Raw genomic sequence first — 26,353 nt, forward strand, 5'->3', positions numbered from 1 at the left:
TGCCGTAGCAAAGCACGGGCATTACCAATTTATCAAATAAATCACATATATGTTTGGGCGATAAATTAACAAAACGTTATAAGTATTTTTCCATTTTGAATATAGATTTAGTAGCTTGGCCAGCCAGAGTTTTCTGAGCCTCATAAAATGATCACCCCGATGTAAAAACAATGCCCGAAAACGAAAACCTATTCACTATCTCTATTGCTCCGCCGTCATAATAAAATCTAACGTCGCTTGCGACCCTTCCGCCTTTTCTAAAAACCATAACCTTAGTTTTATTTACAGTCAGTTTTAATTTCCGTGTGTTACAATACACTTTCAGTATGTCTAATCCGTGTTGTAACTGTATAGCAGACTCGGAAAAAATTGTGATATCATCCGCGTATAGAACTAAATAGAGTTTTAAATAATCAATTGTTATACCGTCAAAACCATTCAATATAAATTCATTTTCTAAATCATTTGTATGCATAGCAAATAAAAAGGGAGACAGACTTTCACCTTGACGAACCCCAGTTATGCATTGAAAACTTTCTGAAATTTCATTATTTACTTTTACCCTTGATTTGACAGAACTATACATAGCTTTAATTATATCAAGTATTTTACTCCTTACGCCAACTTTTATTAGTTTAAGTCACAAGTTGTCCCTTACAACATAATCAAAGGCTTTTGAGAAATCAATAAATGCACAATGTAGACTCTTCTTTAAATGAAAAAGATGGGAGATAACTCCATTTAAAATAAAGATATTATCTATGGTACTGTGACCCTTCCTAAATCCAGCCTGTGCGCCAACGTAAACCTTATATTTCTCGGCCCAAAAATTAGGCCTATTATTCAAAACCATCGTAAATAATTTCCCAACTACACTCATTAAAGTTGTTCCCCTATAATTTGATACATCGGACAGTGACCCCTTTTATGTAAAGGAACAATATAACCCTCCGTCCATGCATCTGGAAATAATCCTTTCTTAAAAGCAGAATTAAACAATAACAGTATGTATGGTAACAATACATCAACACCCTACATTAAAAATTCATTAATTAATAAATCAGGCCCAGCGCTTTTACCTGGTTTTAGCTGGGCGACCTCTTTCATTATTTCTTCTCGTTCAATATCACAATTCAACTCTTCAAACATGACCTGTATTTCCACGCGTTTTATACGCCCCAGGAGACGAAATAGTATGCATCATAATAGGTATTTGCCGCTTTACATAAACCTTCATTAAAAATATTTACAGCATTTTTCAAATCTGTATTACTAATTTCCGTTGCATTCAATAACCGGTTAACTTCTAGGAAATTCAACATACAATCATCTTTCTGTAAATTTTGCAAAAACACATCTTTAAGTGCAGGATTCCATTTATATTTAATTGACGACATTTCATTCGAAGTATTACTGTTAAAACCACAGGCTACCATAGACGCCTTCATTTCAAAATATACGGCCATATGATCACTGTAAACATTTGGCAAGTCAACATAGAAGTCAACAATAGATGAGAATAATTCCAATCTGATTAAAATCATCTGTTACATGGCTCCGCGTGAACAGATGTTCAGGCGTAGTACTGAAGTTAACGAAGCCATCTTCATCTGTTAGACTTCCTCCGTCGATACCGACGATTACGGAAGTAGAGTCGTTGTGCTATTGTGCGTTAATTATGTACAGCCATGTAACATATGATTTTAATCAGATTGGAATAATTCAGGTGTAATAATTACACATTCGCGAAGGTTAACGATCCTATATACCCGCGTCTTTTCCTACTCTACTAAACCAGAAGACTTACAGAAATCAATCAACTTCAAACCAGTGAATACCGCTTACCCATACTGTCCTCTACGTATTCGTCATCTATAGGTATAAAGTAACTTATATCACTTTCAACGAAGTCAGATAACTCCTTTGTTCTAGCGTTCATGTCACCTGTAATTATAAAATCACAAGTGTCTTCCTCGTCATTAACAATATCAATTAATATGTTATGTAAGCGGTCAAAAGTATCAGCATCTAAAAAAGCCTGTCTACTGGTATTTTCAGGTAAAACATAGCACAAAAAGAGATATACATTTCTTTCAAAACCAGAGAAAGTTTTTTCCATTTTCATCGGCATCTTTAACAACTAATTCAATGCCGGGTACAACAGTATTCCGCAAATACACAATTAAACCACCCGAATTCCGCTTCGTACCTTTACACCTTTCGGTTCTATGTAAAGCATGATTTCAAAATCTTTTACATGTAAATCACTCAATTCTGAGGTCCAATATTCTGTCAGAAGGATTATATCGTTACATTTATATTTTATAAAATTCACTATTCAGTTTATTCAGGCGTTTAGTTATAAGTCCCTGTGTATTTAAACACACAAATTTCACCGAGTTCGTTCCACGTGCATCACGCCCCGCGTCGTCCTATGCCTCGTCGTCACTGTGCCTGTCCCCGCTTAACTATCTTTTAATTTGTTGAAGTCATTGTACTCTAACCTAGTATATTCCATATATTCACCACTTGCATCAAGAAAAAATAATAATAGACAAGTCCTGGACCGTTGTGGTATTTTTTTCTAAATCTGAATTTCTCTGTTAAGTAATCATAAAGTTTGATTTAAAAAGTGTCGGTATTGTCAGGGATGTGTATTGTTTCTTGTGCATTATATAGATCTGTTTAAACAGAGATGAGAAGAAAACATACTTTAAATGATAAGACTATTATATTTATGAGTCCAATTGATAAACACATTGCTTTTTTCGTTTGTTCGTTTGTTCGTTTGTCCGGTTTTGTTCTTATGCTATTCCTGCGTACTTTTAAATTCTTGCAATCGCTTTTGGCATGATGCTGTGGCGTCTGAAAAATGTCAACAGTGGTACCATACAAGCATCTTTCTTTTCTAGGACTGTATTTCTTGACTGGATCGGACAACATAAAGGGGCTATGTTTGTGTTAATTGATTGGAGTAGACCGTCTGACGAGGGCGTGATCACTTAGATTTCGCGACATGTTGTTCGTGTGATTTTATTACAGCTAAGGTCACATGCTAATTCAAATTTCGTGAGATCAAATTTGTTATAGTTTTAAATCACATGTATTTCGCGAAATATCTTGTGTTGGCATTGAATCTCGTAAATTTCGCGAGATGTACTGTTTGCATTAAATCATTAGCTTTCGCAAAATATTTTGTTTGATCTTGCGCGATATATTGCTCGTGTTAGGTCACTTTTAAAGAGCCAACAAAATGTATTGTTTTCGTTGGATCACTAACATCTCCTGAAATGGAACCTTTGTACTAATTGGCGAGGAGAGTTTATCGTTATTCACCCACAAATTAAAATTATCGAGAATAATTTGGTTAATGTACGCTCACGAAAATAAGTAAAAGCCTGATTTAATATATTTCGCTAACAATACAGTCAAACTAGTTGTAACCTTGGGACCAGCAACAGTCACTCATATGCTAGCCCAAGATTCCGCTGACACCAGACTTCTGTCAAAATGTCTAAGTCTGGTGTCAGGGCCAGAGGAAACTCAGGCTACTCATATACATGGTCGATAGCCATTGCGGAAAGACAGCGATTTCATCTCTTGGATCATGGTAAATTCTGAAATCGTAAAATGCTTCAAGTTCCTCTAGGTTCTGTATGTAGTATGTCTGATGCACTGGAGTACCGAAGCGGGCATGGACGCTAGGCGATCTTAAGATATTGGTAAAAATGACTACAAAGTACCGGTACAAATTCATATACAAAGAAAGAAGAAGAGATACCTATTAATGTATGACATATATCATGATGAAACGGACGTCATTGGCATACAAACAGACAGACAGACAGATTCTTTATTTCCTCCATATAGAGATTACATTTTCAAGTGTACGGCAACTAGCATGTTAACACTACGGCGAATAGCTATACTAACATAACCATGTTTAGAGCGAGCATTTGTACTAGCTACGTTTTTTATGTTGTTATACCATTGGAGTAACATACCAATGATGTTGCTTTGTAACACTTTTGAATGATATCGTAAGAGAAGGGGTAAAGAATGTCGAAAGTCTAATGAATGTCGAGTTAAATAATGATAAGGAGTACCCATTTTTCACATGCTATAACACAACTTAAGCTGTTATCTTGACCATAGCGGTGGAGAGTAACTTTATATGTGACCTTGACCATAGAAATGGAGAGTTGGAACTTTAGCTGTGACCTTGACAATAGGGATGGAGAGTTGGAATTTTTGCTGTGAATCTGACAATATAGGTGGATATTTGAAACTTAAGCTGTGACCTTGACAATATGGTGGGAGAGTTGGAACTTAAGCTGTTACCTTGAGAATAGGGTGGAGAGTTGGAACTTAGGTAGAAGGTCACATACTCTTTCCCTGTCACAACGTCAATATACAAAGGAGAGGGGTCACAAAAGAAATTGTAATGATGATGTAGAGAAAATCTGCAATAATACCTAGATTTGCAAAGAAATAAACTATAGTTAAGTTGATATATCCTCAATTTATTCATAGTTATCTGTAAACAGCAAAGTGGTAAAATGCAATACAGACGTCTGAAAGTGTTAAATATGTATACCATTAACAGGCAATGGGAAAACTTAGTTGCATTCCTACTCCAGATTTCAAAGTCTATTCTAACTTTATTTTCATCAACCTTTAATAAGCACTTTTAAATTATGGTCTGAAACCTTGTTTTATAATTGTTACTTTAAAAACAATATTTTGCAACCCTAATATATTGGGGGCTGAAAAACACACACACAATTATTATTTTAGTCAACAGCACAGGTAGACTAGTGGTTAGCACACTGACTTACCTGTACAACTGTATTTATAGTTATACCAATAACTAAAGAAAGAAGCATAATATAGAGTGATTCCATTTATTATCATGACTATATAACTATAAGTAATCATCGTAGCATATAAATGTATATAATCCACTGGCAAATGTCAAGTCAAGACAATATTTGCTGTTGCGAATGAAGATTTAGCGGTACTAAGCAGACTGTTTTTGTAAATAATATGCAACTACACCAAAAAAAATACATGCCTCCTGTTTCAGATATGAATTACAACTATGCTTGACTGTCGTGCTTCTTTATTTGTCTCTACACTACCAGAAAATACAAGAAATATCGGAAAACTTAACGTGATTTGACTACGACCAGCTACCATGCCCGCCTCGGTACTAGCTATACCCGATGTCAGTCCTACACAGTGGTAAAATCTCGTTTAAAGATTTCGAATGGCATTATCATTTCTATGTCCCGTGCACAACAGAGATTATCTATTTCCTGTTCCCCCGATGTAATTATGATATTGCTCTTTCTTTGAAGAATTTCTAGGAAACTCCACTAAAACATTCTGAAAACTTTCTTTTTCACTTTTCACTAAAGACAATCACAGTTCAACAGAAAACATCACGACAGGTACCACATGTGGCGCAAAAAATGCTTCACCTCCCGACAATTTTCTTCAAACTTCAATTTGAAATTGACGACATGTCAAACAAGGGTCTTTTCATAACTTGAACTGCTTTAGAGAAAATTGGCCTGTAATGAAAGTCTTCACTATCGGAAAAATGGACGTCTTAATTGAATTTGTAAAGTGGTAAATTGTCTTCCTCATTATGATTTGTTTTCTGTAAAATGCATTTCTTTATTCTGCAAGGGATTTTTAGTTTTGTTGGAAGCTTTCTGTTGCACAGCCTAGAGCAACTCCTGTTCCTGTTGTGAATAGAACTATGGTTTACAACTCTTTTTATTCTAGCGTGCTGTTTAGTCCGACTTATTCTTACGTTTTATCGACTTGTTTTTATATCGGTTTGTCGTCAATTGACGACAGACCGATATAAAAAAAAGTCGATAAAACGCCAGAATAATTCGGACTAGCGTGCTGTTATGTAGTCTTAAAAGTTATGGTACGTTGCCTGCCACTTTGTATACTGTAGGTACCAAATTTGCACACGATACCTGTGATATACGTTACCTTACACACGATACCTGTGATATACGTTACCTTACACACGATACCTGTGATTTACGCTACCTTACACACGATACCTGTGATATACGTTACCTTACACACGATACCTGTGATATACGCTACCTTACACACGATACCTGTGATTTACGCTACCTTACACACGATACCTGTGATATACGTTACCTTACACACGATACCTGTGATTTACGCTACCTTACACACGATACCTGTGATTTACGTTACCTTACACACGATACCTGTGATTTACGTTACCTTACACACGATACCTGTGATTTACGTTACGGTAACGTATATCACAGGTATCGTGTGTAAGGTGACGTATATCACAGGTATCGTGTGTAAGGTAAAGTCAATCACAGGTATCGTGTGGAAGGTAACGTATATCACATGTATCGTGTGGAAGGTAGCGTAACTTTGATTTGTGCTGAGTTAAGGTTACATTGTAAATGTACCTCACATTTATACCTGCATTCGTGTTAAAGTTCAGGTTTTATGCTTTCTTACACATTTTATCTGTGCTGTATGTTAGAGTTTACATTATGTTGCCATCTTATGTATAACTCATGCTTGAGTTAAGGCTATATGCTACTTTACACATTCACCTGCCATTCGTGCTAGTGTTAAATTTATATACGGATTGAACGGCAATTCTTTTAATATTAAATACTAAAGTTTATAGTTATAATTGATCTAAGCATAGGTATTCCCTTAAATATTTTCGATATTGAAGTGTCTGTGTCGTCAGTGCAAACAAGATTCCTGGAACAGCCTTACGTCAACAAAATGTTTGCTTCTGACACTTGCCTCACGTTATTCGAGGCTGAAAGAAAACCTTCAAAATGACGCTGATCATGTTGCTTTAATAGCCATATGAATGCAATTTCTTCTGGTAATACTTATACAGGAACTTGAAGTGGAAATGTAAATAAACTTATACCTGTGCTCTGAGCCAGAATTAGAGTAACACCTTTACACATCACACATGTGATTGTGTAAGTTAAGGATACATGGGATGTATCACACTACCTTAAACACTTTATCTATGATTTGTGTTAGGGTTAAGGTCACTTTCACCTTAATGCATCAGGGCTATATCATTAGGTCATGTAAATATTTTATTTAAAGCATAAGATAAGTCAAATGGAAAAGCGACCCTTTATTTAGTAAACATTGCATAATTAACATAAATTACCACAACAAAATAATGAGCAACTTCCACAAATATTAATGGAACATTAATAAAGTTATCATATTTATAATAAAAATGGCTATTATCGATTTGTTATCTGATATATAGCAATTCATTCCTTTTCATGCTAAGATAAATAAATAATTTCATTACATTGGAGAGTTTGCTAAGGGCCCTGTCACACCTAGCCGTGTTGCCACTGCGATTGCGCAGCGTTGTTAAATTTTCCCAGAGCGCCCTGAGATCGCACTAAAAATTGATATATTTCATGTTGATATTTTTCATGAAGATGTCAATGTCACGGCGTTCTCATGGTGAACTTGGCGTTTCTAAGGAGCTGCATGGCGTTCTACCGCGTTCCTACGGAGTTCTAGTTGGCGATTGTCTGCGCTCTCATGGCGCTTCACGTCACGGCGCCGTATAAGTGCGGTACAGACACAGTGTCATCTCAGAGAACGCCATTCGGCATTCTATGCAAACCCACTGCATTCACTGGCGATGCCACTGTGTTGCCGCGGCGATGCTTGCGATTCCACTGCACGCAGATTGGTGTTCTGGATTTTTCTTGGACGCCGTGGGAACGCGGCCCTAGTATGACAGGGGTTTAACATTGTAAAGAATACATGAAATGATTATACAGGTTTAATGTGTTTTATTATGTGTACCCGTGAATTACTTAAGTATATCTAAAATTCATTAAACAATTTTGGATTATTTTTTCTCTGGATTTAGGGCCGATTTCTGTTCTCCATTCTCTATCTTTCTCAAAGGTTAGGGGGATAGGAGCTATATAAGTACAGAGAATGAATACACTTGTTAATCGGTCATTCTGTTTTAATTCTCTCTTTAACTACGATCGTGTCACCCCATCAAACTTGAGTTGGTCAGTATAATGACCAGTTGGGTGTAGTTAAGACCCGACTCTCCTGATCCTGTTACATCACAGTGAGACCTTAACACATTTTCATGAATTCTCAATGGTCCCAATAGGATTAGAATACAGTACACTTCCCAGATAAAACAATGCAGGCATTGTACTCCTATTGTTGCATAAATGTATTACATTCAATATATTTTCTGTGGAATTCACTTACCATAATATTACAAGCAGGTAACGGGAGGAGTGTCAACCTCTAGTTTTCTATAATTTATTAGTTTTAATTGCTTACATGCTTGGGATGGCTAGGTCAATCCATATTCGGACTTCTGATGACAGTTGGCCTAGCCATCCAAAATGAAGTCTTTAATTACAGAATCTTGGTTGTTGACACTCCTTAACTTATTTACCTGGATTTCTCTACCAGAATATTGAACCACCATTACTTTAAGGACATAAGACCTCCATGCCTAAGTGTTGAATTATCAATACATTTAATATTTTGAGCATAATGCCAGGAATTGTTTTAGTCAGACAAGGAAAATCTTAACTAAAATGTCCATCTTGTGACAATTTTTAGAGCAGAAACAATGCCCTTTTCTGTATTAATTCCTATGATGCCTCTCACTCAGTCTGTACTTTGGTTTTTGATGTGATCCTCCATCTTACTGAAGCAGTCTGTGAGGTCAAGTTTCAGTGGGGTTGTGTTAAGGTGGGTGCCGAAGGAGAAACAATTTCCCCCGCCCCCAATCACAACAAAACTGTAATCCCCGAGGTACACGCTGGTGTGTCGATGTAGCATCACAATGGACTCCTTCTTCTGGGCCTGTAGATACATAACACATACAAGACACATGAATATAAACAATGAACAGCGCATAGTCCATCATCAAGGCCCTGCCATGTGTACCTAAATGTACCCTACCTGGATTTTTTTTTAGTAACAGTGACCTTGACCTTAGAAACTGTGCAACACCTTTTGCACATCTACTTTAAATTTTGGAAAGAACTCCTTGGGATTATGAGATAACGCCCGGAAATGTAGGGGTGGACGAACAGACTGACACCATGATTACTATAGGGCAGCCAAATTTCCAATGCGGGGCACTAATATTTCTTAAGATTGACATCACGAATTAATATTTTAGTGTCTACAGTCATAATTGATACAACAACTTTTACTATTATAGTAAATTAAACATATAATGATAGTGCTTGACGCACTGTAAATTGTAGTAGCGATTGACGTCACTCTGACCTACTTACCTGTAGTGGAAACTCGAGAGAGATGAGGGACGGCAGGTGTACGAGAGCCACTCCTGGCTGGGTGTGGTTAAAGTTCACTCCACCAATGAGCACCAAGTACTCTCCAATCACATGACTAGAATGGGAATACCTGAAATACAGAGAACAAAACAGTAATACAATCTGGGGGTACATGCCATTATTGTGAAACGTATAGTTAAAATGACAAATATTGGATTTTTTTCATTTTTCATTTTTTTACTTACCGACTCAGCATGAGTCCCTTTAAAGCAAAGGTTTCCCATTCACAGGTAGTGACATCAAAAGTGTGTACAGAGTTCAAGGGATGTAGGTGCGAGTCAAGGCCACCTGACAGTATGACCTTTTGACCCCAGATCGTGATGGAATGGGCCTGTCTTGGAACTGGGACAAAAGCCGACTCAGCAGATGACACCTGAAATTATTGTGACATTTCTTCAGCATTCTCCAGAGAGACACTGTGATAATGCATCTTCTACAAACAAACATTGATACTGTAACCTGCAATCTTGTTAACAATGTTGATGTCAAACTGATATTGATGATTTAACACTGACAATGATGATGCCACAATGACAGTGATGATGTCACAATGACAGTGATGATGTCACAATGACAGTGATGATGTCACACTGACATTGATGATGTCACACTGACAATGACGATGTCACACTGACAATGATGATGTTACACTGACAGTGTTGATGTCACAATGACAATGATGATGTCACAATGACAATGATGATGTCACTATGACAGTGATGATGTCACAATGACAATGATGATGTCACAATGACAGTGATGATGTCACACTGGCTGATGATGTCACACTGACAATGATGATGTCACAATGACAGTGATGATGTCACACTGATATTGATGATGTCACACAGACAGTTGTGCAAGACTACAACCACTATAAATATTAAAAACCAAGTTTGATAATAAACTTTTCTCTGTTACAGTAATATTTTTCAAGGTACATATTGACATAAAACACACTTGATTTTTGTTTGTTTTTAAATGTAACCAATACCGGAACAATCACAGAACTAATGTTAAATATGAGCACCATCAGCAATAAATGATAACATTCAGAAAATATTCAATACCTGCTTAAGAAATATTTAAATATACAATGAATTGTGCAAGTATAATATAGGTTTTCCCATCCCTCCGTCCATCCCTCTGTCCATCTGCCTTTGGGTCTGTCCCCAGTATTCACAACTTTTCTAAATCTTAGAGAGAATGGATAGTGTCAAGGTGATTTAGAAGTTTTATACCCCAAACAATAGTTGTCCAGCATTTTAAACTGGCTGATCGAAATTTATGAAATTTAACTTTCACTAGCAGCACTAACCTTAGACCATCTGCCCGAGACGGTGTCCAGGAAGTACCCATCGTTGAGTGCAAGAACATTCTCAGTCCGTCCCCCAAACAGGAAAACACATTCCACACCTACAAAACAAATGTCATGCTTAAACCATTGAAGATAGAGTAAGATACGAGATAAGCAGGATTACAGACACAAGATTCAGTGTTGTCTTTTCAAACATTTTATCAAAAGATTCATTCTCAGGTTCATTCTTTTTTCACAAACTTTGTTCAGTACAATAAAAGTTTTAAAACAATAGATACATCATTTTTTATTATTCCTACATGTATCAAGATTGAGTTTTATTCTTGCACTAAAATACAAGAATTTTGAATTGGATGTCATTCTTTCACTAAAACTGAACTTTATTACTGTAAAAGTGGAAATTTCACACTGGCGATGGTTCTGAAATGCATATGTTCTGTATATCTATATTTTATGTAATCCATATTAAAAGAATTTTCATGTGTGGATATCTTCCACTAATTCACTCAATGCAAAAAAGTGAGAAACTCCACATATTGAAAATATCTATTTCCACAGTACCTCTAGATTTAACGAGAATTTTGATTGGTATTTTATTTATTAAGATTGGTCTACTGCTAGAGATATTTTATAGTTTCTTACCTCCCCTGTTGACTACTAGGGCAGAATGCCTCCACCGTGGACATGGGATATCCCCACTAACGGACATCACACTAATATCAACATTAAGGGGCCCTCCTTTTCCGTCAGTCACAAACTCTTTATTCTCGTCCTTTCCTTTGTTCTTTCGACTTGAATTTCTTGCCGCATTTCTTGCACCCCTGTGATTTGAATTTCCGTTATTTTTGCTCTTTCCCGTTTCCCTGTGACATGGATTTCTCGGCTCTATCACAGAATTACCTAACACACACTCAGGTCTTTCTGCGTCAGACTTTGACGTTTTATTCACATTTGCCGGTTTCGATACCTGAGGATTTCTAACTTTACTATTCAATCCACACTGTCTTGAAACACTTTCTGCTAAACTATCACAGGAGCATTCACCTGAATTTTCTATATTTGGTACACTATCCTGAACGTTTCTTATATTAGTAGCAGTACTCTCAGTCTCCACTGTGTTGTTAGTTTCTTCTTGTGTCCTGGAATTGTTTACTATGGAATCATTGGTCTTCAACAGCTGCTCTGAATGGTCAGAAGTTGAAATTTCTTTGCTAATTGTGGTTTCTGATTGGTTATTATCCAAACCAATGAAACTCAGTCTAACAACTTGATGACAGAGTCTGATCGGTGATGTCCTCCCTCCAATGAGCAGAACAGAGTTATCTTTCATAGCACATATCACATGATGCATCCGATTGACTGAAACAATAATTTCCAGACTTTACTGAATTTGTTGATAAATACATAAAGAGAAGCTCCATAATTTAGACTGCTAAGGCAGTGTAAAATAGCTACAGGGTCACTATGACTCATTATTATACTCTGGCTAATTCACCAGCAGGACTCAGCTGTATGAGATGTCAATTTCTCATGACACATTCAGGAGTAAATTTTAAATTTGTGATATTTCATAATTTGTTATAACATAAAACAAACTATACATGTCCTGCCATCTTAAATGATCCACATCAATAAAACAAAATTTCGCATATTTCTACATAACAGATCATTAATGAAGCATGATACAATTGAACATCAAATGAAAAATTACAGAATCAATCAATAAGTCTGCTCCCCATACATTCCACATACCCCACTCCCCATACATTACATATACCCCACTCCCCATACATTACATATACCCCATTCCCCATACATTACATACACCCCACTCCCCATACATTACATATACCCCACTCCCCATACATTACATACACCCCACTCCCCATACATTACACATACCCCATTCCCCATACATTACATATACCCCATTCCCCATACATTATATATACCCCACTCCCCATACATTACATATACCCCACTCCCCATACATACATATACCCCACTCCCCATACATACATATACCCCACTCCCCATACATTACAAATACCCCACTCCCCATACATTACATACACCCCACTCCCCATACATTACATATACCCCATTCCCCATACATTATATAAACCCCACTCCCCATACATTACATATACTCCACTCCCCATACATTACATATACCCCACTCCCCATACATTACACATACCCTCAATTGTCTTTGGATCCACACTCGGGTAATGGAAGCGAGAACCGTAAGTGGTCAGGTCTGTTACAACAACATCAATGAGCCGTCTGTGTTTACCATACTGCTCCCCGAAGCCTCCCACAGTCACAAAGAAGTTGTTACCATGGAGATGTGTACTGCTATGACCAAATCGCAACATAGGATAGCTTACAGGCACATGTTCTACACAAACACTTGGCAGGTCCGGATCTGTGCTGTCCAAATGTTTGTAGGTTTTCTGGGATATGTCTGAAAGAAATGAAAGCAATCCCATCAACTTTTGCATTACAATGAAGAGTGCCCAGTGTTGCAAATACATGTTATAATAATGTATGAATAAGAACACTTAAAATTTCAAAGTCTTATGTCATACAATATGTATGTAACAAAAAGCACAAAGTAATACATAACCTCTGACCTTATATAATTACCCTATAGAAGTTTACCAGAGTCTCCAAAGTACCCACACATGACCTATGACCTTTCCCTGTAGAGGTACATGTAAACTAGACTAAAGACTTATGGCCTTACCCTGTATAAGCTTACCTGTCTCCATTGCAACAGCACATGACCTATAACCTATGACCTCACCTTGTAGAAGTTTACCACAGTCTCCAATCTAACCACACACTAACTATGACCTATGACCTTACCCTGTAGAAGTTTATTACAGCCTCCAATGTAACTACACATGACCTATGACCTTACCCTGTAGAAGTTTATTACAGTCTCCAATGTAACCACACATAACCATGTAATGACTACTCATAAGATGCCATTCTTCGTACTCGTCAAATGGCTCCATCATTTCCACCAGGTGGTGCTGTTGGCCGGTCACCAGTGTCGTGTAAATCTGGTTCATATCCAGTGCCTCTGTCCATTCCCAGCCCTAGTACAGACAAAGAAAATTGTTTTATTTCCTTTGTAAAAATAGGAAGTAATACTGTAAATCAGTTACTAGTAAGTCAACATCAAATGATATGTTATATGTAAAATTTGGAGATGATATATACATAATATATATTAGAATCTGTGTCTAACTATGTTTCTGTAAAGGTGCCAACTTTACCAGGGTACTCCATACCTCAAACAAAACACTGTCAACTTTACCAGGGTACTCCATCCCTCAAACAAAACACTGTCAACTGTACCAGGGTAGTCCATACCTCAAACAAAACACTGTCAACTGTACCAGGGTACTCCATACCTCAAACAAAACACCGTCAACTGTACCAGGGTACTCTATAACTCACACAAAACACCGTCAACTGTACCAGGGTACTCCATACCTCAAACAAAACACTGTCAACTGTACCAGGGAACTCCATACCTCAAACAAAACACTGTCAACTGTACCAGCGGACTCCATACCTCAAACAAAACACAGTCAACTGTACCAGGGGACTCCATACCTCAAACAAAATACTGTCAACTGTACCAGGGTACTCCATCCCTCAAACAAAACACTGTCAACTGTACCAGGGTAGTCCATACCTCAAACAAAACACTGTCAACTGTACCAGGGAACTCCATACCTCAAACAAAACACTGTCAACTGTACCAGGGTACACCATACCTCAAACAAAATACTGTCAACAGGAGAAACAGAAACTCCCTATCAGTGATGTTCCTCAGCTGTCAAATTCTTATGTTTGCTGAATGTTTGTCACAATATTTCAGAAAATTTGCACTTTTTCTTAAACTAATAAGAAAGTGACATAAGGCCCCTTACCTTTTGTCATGACCTTGACATTTTATGTAAGGATCAGAGTGTACTATGACACCATACGGTGTCAAACTATGACAGATGCATCTATGATTAATGATAAAATCAGAAGTCTGTAACAAGATGGTTTAGACCTCCATGTGATACACAACACTCCATCTGGACATGGCAAGACACCTTGAAGAAGTTTAGTGACAATAAGGTGGGAAAGCAATCAGACATTATGATCAAGAAAAACAGCAGATTTAACAAATTGACTGAAGTATACCCCCACATTACCTTGTAGTGTGTGGGTGGGTACGTGGGTGGATGCGTGGGTGGGTGCCTGAGTGACGCACATTATGCTGTACTTACCAGTTTTAGGAACCGCTCCTGTTGGGACTGCAGTGTGGGAAAGGCAGTGATACATCGGAGTGGTGAACCGACTACCTGGAAATGTCTTTGCCTGTAAAAAAACATAAAAACTTAAACAGGAGAGAACAGTCTGATAGGCCAAGATAATATTGTTATATTCTGGTCTAATGTACAGTAAAACTTGTACAATCTGACCGGAATTTACAACATCATGTGAAACCTGGTAAGCCTGACCGCGATATCCTATGAAACCCTGTTTAATCTGACCGCAAAATACTATGGAACCTGTCTAGTCAGACCCCAACACTATGTGAAATCTGTCTAGTCAGACCCCAACATACTATGAAACCTGTCTAGTCAGATCCCAATATTCTGTAAAACATGTCTAGTCTGACCCCAACATTCTGTGAAACCTGTCTAGTCAGACCCGAAAAGTCTGTGAAACCTGTCTAGTCAGACCCCAACACTATGTGAAACCTTTCTAGTCAGACCCCAATATTCTGTGAAATATGTCTAGTCAGACCCCAACACTATGTGAAACCTGTCTAGTCAGACCCAAACATACTGTGAAACCTGTCTAGTCAGACCCCAACACTATGTGACACCTGTCTAGTCAGACCCAAACATACTTTGAAAGCTGTCTAGTCAGACCCCAATATTCTGTGAAACCTGTCTAGTCAGACCCCAAGATCCTGTGATACTGGTTTAATATGACCCAAACACTATGTGAAAACTGTCTAGTCAGACCCCAACATGCTGAGAAACCTGTCTAGTTAGACCCAAATATTCTGTGAAACCTGTTTAGTCAGACCCCAAGATCCTGTGATACCTGTTTAATTTGACTCAAATACTCTGTGAAATATGCCTTATCTGCAGAATTCAAACGGCAAATTTCTTAACAGGAAGTTATATTCATATGTAATTACTAACTGTTTGGCAAACTGACTTGACTTTGAATGAAGTAAAATAGCACAAACTTTAAATTCTATTAATTTAAACCTGAATTTTTAGAGACCCCTGTCTAATCTGACTGACAAATGTACTTCCATAAGATGCTTAGTTTCAGTTATCACAATGAATCAACAACTTCACAATTACAGGACTTGAATAGTACTATGGTGAGAAAAGGTTTCTCTCTACTTACATAAATAGTCCAAAGGCATCATAGGGATTTATCTGTGAAACAATACAGAAAAACATTCAATGAATTTATCAATAAATAATCTCAGAAAAGGAAGCGAAACCAACTTTTAGTTTAAAAGACAATAATTTTTCATACAATTTACCGGTAATACTGGTAATAGCATTGGTAGAAAAATATTCATAACAATTATTACCTGTTCATATAAAACAAACACAGCATTGATGAAGGTTTCTGAGGCCCACTTCAGGACAGCAGAGGAACTGTAAATACAAACAGAAATATCCACTACATTAATTGTATATCCTACTGTAGCTTCTGCTTCTATAAATCTATCAGGATCTTGAGAATGTAAACAGGTTCATTATTGTTTATCCTAATATAGTTTTATTTGTGTGAAACTGTATTTTATACAGACTGACTAGTTATAGGTCCTGTAGGCAAAAACACACTCTTAGATGTGGTAGATACAGACTGACTAGTTAAAGGCCCTGTTAGCAAAAACACACTCTTAGATGTGGTAGATACAGACTGACCAGTTATAGGTCCTGTTGGCAAGAACACACTCTTAGATGTGGTAGATACAGACTGACTAGTTATAGGTCCTGTTGGCAAGAACACACTCTTAGATTGGGTAGATTATACAGACTGACTAGTTAAAGGTCTTGTTGGCAAGAACACACTCTTAGATGTGGTAGATACAGACTGTCTAGTTATAGGTCCTGTTGGCAAGAACACACTCTCAGATGTGGTAGATACAGACTGACCAGTTATAGGTCCTGTTGGCAAGAACACACTCTTAGATGTGGTAGATACAGGCTGACTAGTTATAGGTCATGTTGGCAAGAACACACTCTCAGATTGGGTAGATACAGACTGTCTAGTTATAGGTCCTGTTGGCAAGAACACACTCTTAGATGTGGTAAATACAGACTGACTAGTTATAGGTCATGTTGGCAAGAACACACTCTCAGATGGGGTAGATACAGACTGACTAGTTAAAGGTCATGTTGGCAAGAACACACTCTTAGATGTGGTAGATACAGACTGTCTAGATATAGGTCATGTTGGCAAGAACACACTCTTAGATGTGGTAGATACAGACTGTCTAGTTATAGGTCATGTTGGCAAGAACACACTCTCAGATTGGGTAGATTATACAGACTGACTAGCTAAAGGTCTTGTTGGCAAGAACACACTCTTAGATGTGGTAGATACAGACTGACTAGTTATAGGCCCTGTCAGCAAGAACACACTCTTAGATGTGGTAGATACAGACTGACTTGTTAAAGACCCTGTTGGCAAGAACACACTCTTAGATGTGGTAGATACAGACTGACTTGTTAAAGACCCTGTTGGCAACAACACACTCTTAGATGTGGTAGATGCAGCCTGTCTAGATATAGGCCCTGTCAGCAAGAACACACTCTTAGATGTGGTAGATACAGACTGTCTAGATATAGGCCCTGTCAGCAAGAACACACTCTTAGATGTGGTAGATTATACAGACTGACTAGTTAAAGGCCCTGTCGGCAAGAAAACACTCTTAGATGTGGTAGATACAGACTGTCTAGATATAGGCCCTGTCAGCAAGAACCCACTCTTAGATGTGGTAGATACAGACTGTCTAGATATAGTTCCTGTTGGCAAGAACACACTCTTAGATGTGGTAGATACAGACTGTCTAGATATAGGTCCTGTTGGCAAGAACACACTCTTAGATGTGGTAGAGTATACAGACTGACTAGTTAAAGGCCCTGTCGGCAAGAACACACTCTTAGATGTGGTAGATACAGACTGACTAGTTAAAGGTCTTGTTGGCAACAACACACTCTCAGATGTGGTAGATACAGACTGACCAGTTATAGGTCCTGTTGGCAAGAACACACTCTCAGATGTGGTAGAGTATACAGACTCAATAGCTATAGGCCATGTCGGCAAGAACACACTCTTTGATGTGGTAGATTATACAGACTGACTAGATATAGGTCCTGTTGGCAAGAAAACACTCTTAGATGTGGTTGATTATACAGACTGACTAGATATAGGTCCTGTTGGCAAGAAAACACTCTCAGATGGGGTAGATACAGACTGACTAGTTAAAGGTCTTGTTGGCAAGAACACACTCTCAGATGTGGTAGAGTATACAGACTGAATAGCTATAGGCCCTGTCGGCAAGAACACACTCTTTGATGTGGTAGATTATACAGACTGACTAGTTATAGGTCCTGTTGGCAAGAATACACTCTCAGATGTGGTAGATACAGACTGTCTAGATATAGGTCCTGTTGGCAAGAACACTCTCTTAGATGTGGTAGATTATACAGACTGTCTAGATATAGGTCCTGTTGGCAAGAAAACACTCTCAGATGGGGTAGATACAGACTGACTAGCTAAAGGTCTTGTTGGCAAGAACACACTCTCAGATGTGGTAGAGTATACAGACTGAATAGCTATAGGCCCTGTCAGCAAGAACACACTCTCAGATTGGGTAGATACAGACTGACTTGTTTAAGACCCTGTCAGCAAGAACACACTCTCAGATCAGGTAGATTATACAGACTGACCAAAAATATGTCGTGCCAGTGAGCTAGATAGACTGACCAAAGATTTTATTATGTAGATGTACACACACAAGAACAGTAGAAGGGTAAGGGTAGCTTACAGACTGAATAGATATACGAGTGTCATGTAAGCAAGGACACATTCAGACATTATGATGGTAGAGTAAAGTTAGACACAGATTGACCAGCAACATGTCATGTAGGCAAGGAGACATTCAGACAAAAGGCAGTGAGGTCCAGTTAGACATAGACTGACCAGTAACATGTCATGTAGGCAAAGACACATTCAGACATAAGGTAGTGAGGTCAAGTTAGACAGACTGACCAGCAATATATCATGTAGGTAAGGAGACATTCAGACAAAAGGTAGTGAGGTCCAGTTAGACATAGACTGACCAGTAACATGTCATGTAGGCAAGGACACATTCAGACATAAGGTAGTGAGGTCAAGTTAGACAGACTGACCAGCGACGTGTCATGTAGACATTCAGACATAAGGTAGTGAGGTCAAGTTAGACAGACTGACCAGCAACATGTCATGTAGGCAAGGACACATTCAGACATAAGGTAGTGAGGTCAAGTTAGACACAGACTGACCAGCAACATGTCATGTAGGCAAAGACACATTCAGACATAAGGTAGTGAGGTCAAGTTAGACAGACTGACCAGCAACATGTCATGTAGGCAAGGACACATTCAGACATAAGGTAGTGAGGTCAAGTTAGACACAGACTGACCAGCAACATGTCATGTAGGCAAAGACACATTCAGACATAAGGTAGTGAGGTCAAGTTAGACAGACTGACCAGCAACATGTCATGTAGGCAAGGACACATTCAGACATAAGGTAGTGAGGTCAAGTTAGACACAGACTGACCAGCAACATGTCATGTAGGCAAAGACACATTCAGACATAAGGTAGTGAGGTCAAGTTAGACAGACTGACCAGCAACATGTCATGTAGGCAAGGACACATTCAGACATAAGGTAGTGAGGTCAAGTTAGACATAGACTGACCAGCAACATGTCATGTAGGCAAAGACACATTCAGACATAAAGTAGTGAGGTCCAGTTAGACAGACTGACCAGCAACATGTCATGTAGGCAAGGACACATTCAGACATAAGGTAGTGAGGTCCAGTTAGACAGACTGACCAGCAACATGTCATGTAGGTAAGGACACATTCAGACATAAGGTCGTGAGGTCAAGTTAGACACAGACTGACCAGCGACGTGTCATGTAGGTGAGAACACACTCAGACAGCAGGAGAGTAGGCCGGTCAGTGTCCACGCCACAGTGGGTCAGCACAGCCTCCAGGGTGTTCAGCTGAGTTAGATCAACACCAACCAAGGTGTAACCTGGTGTGTGTATCTCTATAAAACATCAAGTACAAAAATGAATTAATTAAATAAATATTCTAAAACATGGAAAAAATATCTAGCAAATGGATAAAAAACTTTCATGTTTATTTTTAGGTGCACCATAAATGAAAGATTAACTAAATGTCTTAAGGACTCATTGAAATTTTAGCTGGACTAACTTATCATTTTATTTCTCTTAAGACCTTGATCAAGTGACACCTAGCTAGACAATTTTATTTCTCTGAAGACCTTGATCAAGTGACACATAGCTAGACCATTTTATTTCTCTGAAGACCTTGATCAAGTGACACCTAGCTAGACCATTTTATTTCTCTGAAGGCCTTGATCAAGTGACACATAGCTAGATCATTTTATTTCTCTGAAGACCTTGATCAAGTGACACCTAGCTAACCCATTTTATTTCTCTTAAGACTTTGATCAAGTGACACCTAGCTAACCCATTTTATTTCGCTGAAGACCTTGATCAAGTGACACCTAGCTAACCCATTTCATTTCTCTTAAGACCTGGATCAAGTGACACCTTGCTAGACCATTATATTTCTCTTTAGAGCTTGATCAAGTGACACCTAGGTAACCCATTTCATTTCTCTAAAGACCTTGATCAAGTGACACATAGCTAGACCATTTTATTTCTCTGAAGACCTTGATCAAGTGACACCTAGCTAACCCATTTCATTTCTCTTAAGACCTTGATCAAGTGACACCTAGCTAACCCATTTTATTTCTCTTAAGACTTTGATCAAGTGACACCTAGCTAACCCATTTTATTTCTCTTAAGACTTTGATCAAGTGACACCTAGCTAACCCATTTTATTTCTCTGAAGACTTTGATCAAGTGACACCTAGCTAACCCATTTTATTTCTCTGAAGACCTTGATCAAGTGACACCTAGCTAACCCATTTCATTTCTCTTAAGACCTTGATCAAGTGACACCTAGCTAGACCATTATATTTCTCTTAAGAGCTTGATCAAGAGACACCTAGGTAACCCATTTCATTTCTCTGAAGACCTTGATCAAGTGACACCTAGCTAATCCATTTTATTTCTCTTAAGACCTTGATCAAGTGAATCCTAGCTAACCCATTTTATTTCTCTGAAGACTTTGATCAAGTGACACCTAGCTAGACCATTATATTTCTCTTAAGACCTGGATCAAGTGAATCCTAGCTAACCCATTTTATTTCTCTGAAGACCTTGATCAAGCGACACCTAGCTAGACTAAATCTAGGATCAGGACTCTTGCTGCGGTCAGCTCTTTACATATAATGTAACATAAATAAGATATTATAAAGCACAAACCGATGAGTGGGTTCTGGTCAGTATGTTGCTGATGAAAGCCTGGAATGAGATCACTTAGGATGTCCTTAGCCTTTATAATAGCACATTTCCTTTTCACCACCTCTGGGAAGTCCACCTGTGAAATGCAAAAAGATTTTGATAATCCATTCAATCGTCATATCTAGTCAGTTTACATTATCCAGTTACTGAAGTATTCATCAATCAATAAACAATTGCATTATGTGAATATTTTTATAATATAATCATGAATGAAACTAATTGAATATCATACAGTATACCACACTGGCAATGTGACAACAATTTTCACTGGTAAATTATCATGTATTGTTGAGAAATAAACTTGCATGTACCATGCTCCTCCAAAGGTCTTCCCATACTTACTGTAAATTGTAAACATATGAGTCATGTGCCATTGTTCATTGATAAGTTTACTTTGTGGAGAAAAATACATGTACATGCATGTGCATATCCAATAGCTTACACATAGATCCACCTTACTCTGGCAGAATACGATCTAGCTTCCACATAGATCCACCTTACTCTGGCAGAATACGATCTAGCTTCTTCATAGATCCACCTTACTCTGGCAGAATATGATCAAGTCTAGGAAATATGACATCAGCAATACCATGTCTTTTTGATAAAATGAAAATGAGGCATCCATGTTTATCAATTGATATAACTTCAGCCTAATCCTCTGCACAAAAATTTGGACATTAAATATGTATAAACTAAGCCTTAGTTTAAACATATTTAATGGTCAAATTTTTGTGTCGTAAAGGCATCATATGACCCAATGTTTGAATGTGCAAAAGAACAGTCAAATTTAAATAATTGGAGAATCTTGGCCACATTGCCGCATAGGCACTGAAGCAGACACAAAAGTACATTTTAAAACATTGTGTTGATGCAGCCTACATTTGTTATTTATTTTGAATTATTCTTTATTCCAAATGAAAAATATATCTTGAAAATGTTTTTTCGATATAGTCTGACATTTCAAGAAAAGATGTTGGAAATAAAAAGTTTCAAATACCTCATAGAATGAAACATTTCTCAATTTGTCGGCAGCTTTCAGGCGAAAGTAGGCAGAGTCGAAGCCTGCTCCAAGGGAGATAATCTGTTTTGGTCCTTGGTGTAGGGTAAGGAATTTCTGAAGTATATGGTCTATTGTCAGAGCCCGAACGAAATAACCTCTGAAATCAAACAGAAATGTGGGATTACTTCTGGTATCAGGTTACAATCCAGACACTCACTGCATCAATTGATCAAATTACTAATCTTATTGTATTTCCATCATATGCAGGAAAATTAAACTTCTTGATTAATGCTGTCAAAGGCATAGCTAGCCTTTTTGGAGAGGATTCCTTTAGCAGTGGTTTCAGAGGAGGGCCTTTGTAGGGGACAAGGGGGCACAACAAGCACTGTTTTTGTTATGTTTTGTTTTTCTGTTTGAAAATTTGCTGGATTCACCTGGGTACCAGCGTATAGACATGTACAATGTGCAGGTAAAGTTCATGTTCCTACATTTAGTTCCTACACTAGAAATAAGACCTTACCTTTACAAGGTTCCACTTGTTACTGATATTTTGGTCCTTTTTCCTTTATAGTTAATTCTTGCTCACATTTTGACGAGGTATAAGGGAAAGCCCTGGTAAAACAAGGTGTTAAATGTGGTCTATTTTCTCAAGTGCAAGCTCATAGTGACAGTCACACCAAATGGAGACATGTTGGTGATTTGAAATGCTGATGAAGCTTAAAGCTAACACTGTAGGTGATACCTCTAAAAGATTTAATCTCAACAACCCTATAGGGCCACCCAAATGCTCCCATAGAGACCATATACCCTTCATTTATACATCAATGAATTCAGTACGGAATCCCCTTTAGTCACTGCCCTTCGACCCCTGGAGGTGTCATGTCAGTCATTTATACGTTAAATTTCCTTGGCCTAGGGTAGGTATATAGGTCCAAATCCCTTTACTCATACCAACCAATAAGATTAACCCCATTTGCCCTTTAGTGAGGCCAAATTCTTCATTTATAGTATAATAAATTTGTTTGCCCCAGGAATGATCCAAGCCAAATTTTGTCAAAATCCTTTCAGTCACTCTGGACTTAAGTAGTCTTTCTTTTAAAGGAAAAGTCGAGGACATGTGCTGTATGTGCCATGGAATAATCACACTTAGCCCTTCCAGACAGGTGAGTTCAAAACAACTTTGAATTTTAACTTTTTTATCAATACATTTTACAGAAGACTGCCACATCCCCTGTCAGCACATCCCTTTCCTAAAGTTTTTGCAATAGCTACCAGAAGGCAGGTCGCTTTTATCAGTTTATCTCCCTTTTGACACCATGAATTGAAAGGTTATTACATAAATTACCTGTGTATGAGGGGAGCCCTTCTTGTGACCTTTGACACAAACTCCTGGAGGTAGACATCATCAAAGTAGCCAATGGCAGCCATGGAACACTTACTCACTATGGAGTTGTCATTGGTCCCTTGGACCTGTGAATGTATAAGATAATAAACATCATCACCATTGATCTGTAGAGTTAAAAGTGCAGATAACTTTAAACTTTGGAGAGTTACTAACAAACAAAGGCTGCAGATAAACACACGATTGGTCATAAGGGCCAACAAATGGTCGACAAAGACAAATGATAAATCAAATTTTAAAGGTGTGAAAAGGAAGAAAGAACAGAGAGGAAGAAAAGAGAAAGGACAGAAACAAAATCAACACTATATACATGGGACTCTTGAGGATTTACCTCGCCCGACCATTCCAGAGGAATGCACAAAGGGCTGGCCCGAAGGCGGATACCTGTATACCAAACCCCCCTGAAAGGCATGCACAACGGTGCAAACCTAGCATTTGTGTTCCGGCCAAAGGACGGTAATAAAATTATACCTAGCTGCAGGCCTTACAAATAATATCAATGCTTTCCTAAGCAAAAAAACAGCTCTGTGCTGTACAGCCTTGGTATATGTACACATATGCCCTCTCATGGAGACGAACGTTAACTGTATCATCTGGGACCCAGTAAGGGGATTATCACTCAGATAACTGGCAAAGGTCAGAGCTAGGAGATCAGCATATCATGTTATTGCAGACTAAGAATAACCAGCTTTATGGTATGTACCATATACCTCATATACCTATAGCTAGGGGATCATTGCCAAAAGGAAACTGACTGAGATTTTCAGTTCCATGTACTCATGGCATAACTTAATGATCAACAGTTACATTGTAAATGTACATTATTCATTCAGCTATAGCAAAATGGAATTACTTATCAGGAAGTGTGGTTATAATTGGTCCTATATCAGAAGAAATTGAGGAAAGGCTGACCATGCAGAGCTACATTTGTATTACACAATCCAGGTTTGACCAAGTGGTTTAATTTCTCTACCTTAATTTTAGGGCAGACTTAAAACTTTTATGAAATGGAAAAATAGTAATTATTTCTTTGAAAAAGGGAAGATATTCCTCAGTTTCCCTTCATTTTGGAAAAATTAAACATTTTACCTATAGGGGAGGGTAGGGAGCTTGATGTACAAAGAAGAACCCAGCATCTTTAAATTATGCAACTGATCAAATTCTACAGCCAAACAGGATGTTGTTTATGTCTCCTAATTGATTGTTTCCAATGGGTGGGAGGGGCCTGGGTTGGGGTTTGGGTGTGGTGGTGGTGGTGGGGNATTGTACATATTATTGAAGAAAATATAAAGAAGAATCAGGGAGACAATTTATAATCTATTCTTGTGCTTCCAAACCTGCAATTGTGTTAAAGGTTTCATCAGGTTGGGCAAATTTGTATACATTGGTGGTATATAAGTTCTTTTAAGCAGGTTGGACACAACGGCACATATGGGTAATAATCCTGCATTTGGGTAACAGTTACCCATTTCAGTAATATTTTTATTACTGAAATGGGTAATAAAGTGAAATAAAAACACACAAAGTTCTTTTACACATTATGAACAAAAAAGGGTGTCATTCTTTCAACATAATCAAATAAAAAACAATGAGGTACAATTGTGTACAAAAATATGTAAATTCAGTTGTCTAAATTTTTGTGAAAATGACAAATTATATCACCTCCATTGCTTATAGTGTGTTGTAGAGTAGCTATAACTAGCACACATAAAAAAATCATGCTCACAGCTGTCACATTGCAATGGATAGTCCCATTGACTACACACTGAAGTCAATGGAGAACAAAGTCAGTGATATGGTTTGTCCTTTGCACAAAAAGTTAGACATCAGAATTGATATTTTTTTGTGCACAAAATGTACTTCATTGTGTTATTTATTTGATTTATTTAAAAGAATGACACCATTTTTAAAAGAACTTTGTGTGTTTTTATTTCACTTTGTTCCCCATTTCAGTAATAAAATTATTACTGAAATGGGTAACTGTGACCCAAATGCAGGATTATTACCCATGTGCCGTTGTGCCCAACCTGTTCATTCGACACCTACAGTAACGTTAATCTTAACTTAATCACAGTGAAATTTTAAACTATGTTCAAAAGTCGTTATTTCACAAATCCTCATAAATATAACCAAAATTACTGGAAATGACTTGATAGACGGAACTTTCAATATTTTGGACGAAGTGTCTGAAAACCAATTTTCCTTTAGACGACATTCGATGTACCGACTATTCGGCCACAATAATGCATGACACGTTGAAAATATAATTCTAAAAAGTAAAACCAACAGCAGTTTCTCGGCGACTTTTACACGTCTTGTGCTTCTTATCATCCTTCTTTGGTTCCTCAGCCATGTTTAGATTAGTGATATGCTTGATTACGATGTAAAATTAAACGATTTTCTTCAGACTACTTTCCCCATGGACGCAGCCATTTTTAATAAAATTATTGACGTCACATGAACGCTCCTTATGCAAATGCCATTTA

At 37.8% G+C, this 26,353-nt stretch overlaps 1 protein-coding gene across 1 annotated transcript; it reads right to left on the reverse strand.

Moving 5' to 3' along the window:
* Positions 1-7,185: 7,185 nt before the first annotated feature.
* Positions 7,186-26,313, reverse strand: LOC110449727 (tRNA wybutosine-synthesizing protein 4-like). The gene is made up of 15 exons (XM_021496778.1): positions 26,155-26,313; positions 23,811-23,935; positions 22,463-22,622; positions 21,427-21,541; positions 19,970-20,117; positions 16,376-16,442; positions 16,183-16,214; positions 15,039-15,129; positions 13,667-13,847; positions 12,941-13,207; positions 11,383-12,099; positions 10,741-10,838; positions 9,608-9,795; positions 9,363-9,492; positions 7,186-8,922 (listed from the first exon to the last, which is right to left on the reverse strand). Exons 1-15 carry the CDS (start codon positions 26,218-26,220, stop codon positions 8,725-8,727), a joined length of 2,583 nt encoding a protein of 860 aa, XP_021352453.1. The 5' UTR covers positions 26,221-26,313; the 3' UTR covers positions 7,186-8,724.
* Positions 26,314-26,353: the final 40 nt, after the last annotated feature.

This window comes from Mizuhopecten yessoensis, unplaced genomic scaffold, assembly GCF_002113885.1.
Source record: "Mizuhopecten yessoensis strain PY_sf001 unplaced genomic scaffold, ASM211388v2 scaffold4805, whole genome shotgun sequence".
In the NCBI taxonomy this organism is placed as follows: domain Eukaryota; kingdom Metazoa; phylum Mollusca; class Bivalvia; order Pectinida; family Pectinidae; genus Mizuhopecten; species Mizuhopecten yessoensis.

Excerpts from the sequence above, each read along its gene's own strand:
- LOC110449727 (XM_021496778.1), bottom strand. The coding sequence starts at position 26,220 with ATGGCTGAGGAACCAAAGAAGGATGATAAGAAGCACAAGACGTGTAAA. Across the intron at positions 21,542-22,462 it reads GAAATGTTTCATTCTATGAG|GTGGACTTCCCAGAGGTGGT; the intron begins GTATTTGAAACT and ends TGCATTTCACAG. Across the intron at positions 15,130-16,182 it reads GATGCCTTTGGACTATTTAT|GCAAAGACATTTCCAGGTAG; the intron begins GTAAGTAGAGAG and ends GTTTTTTTACAG.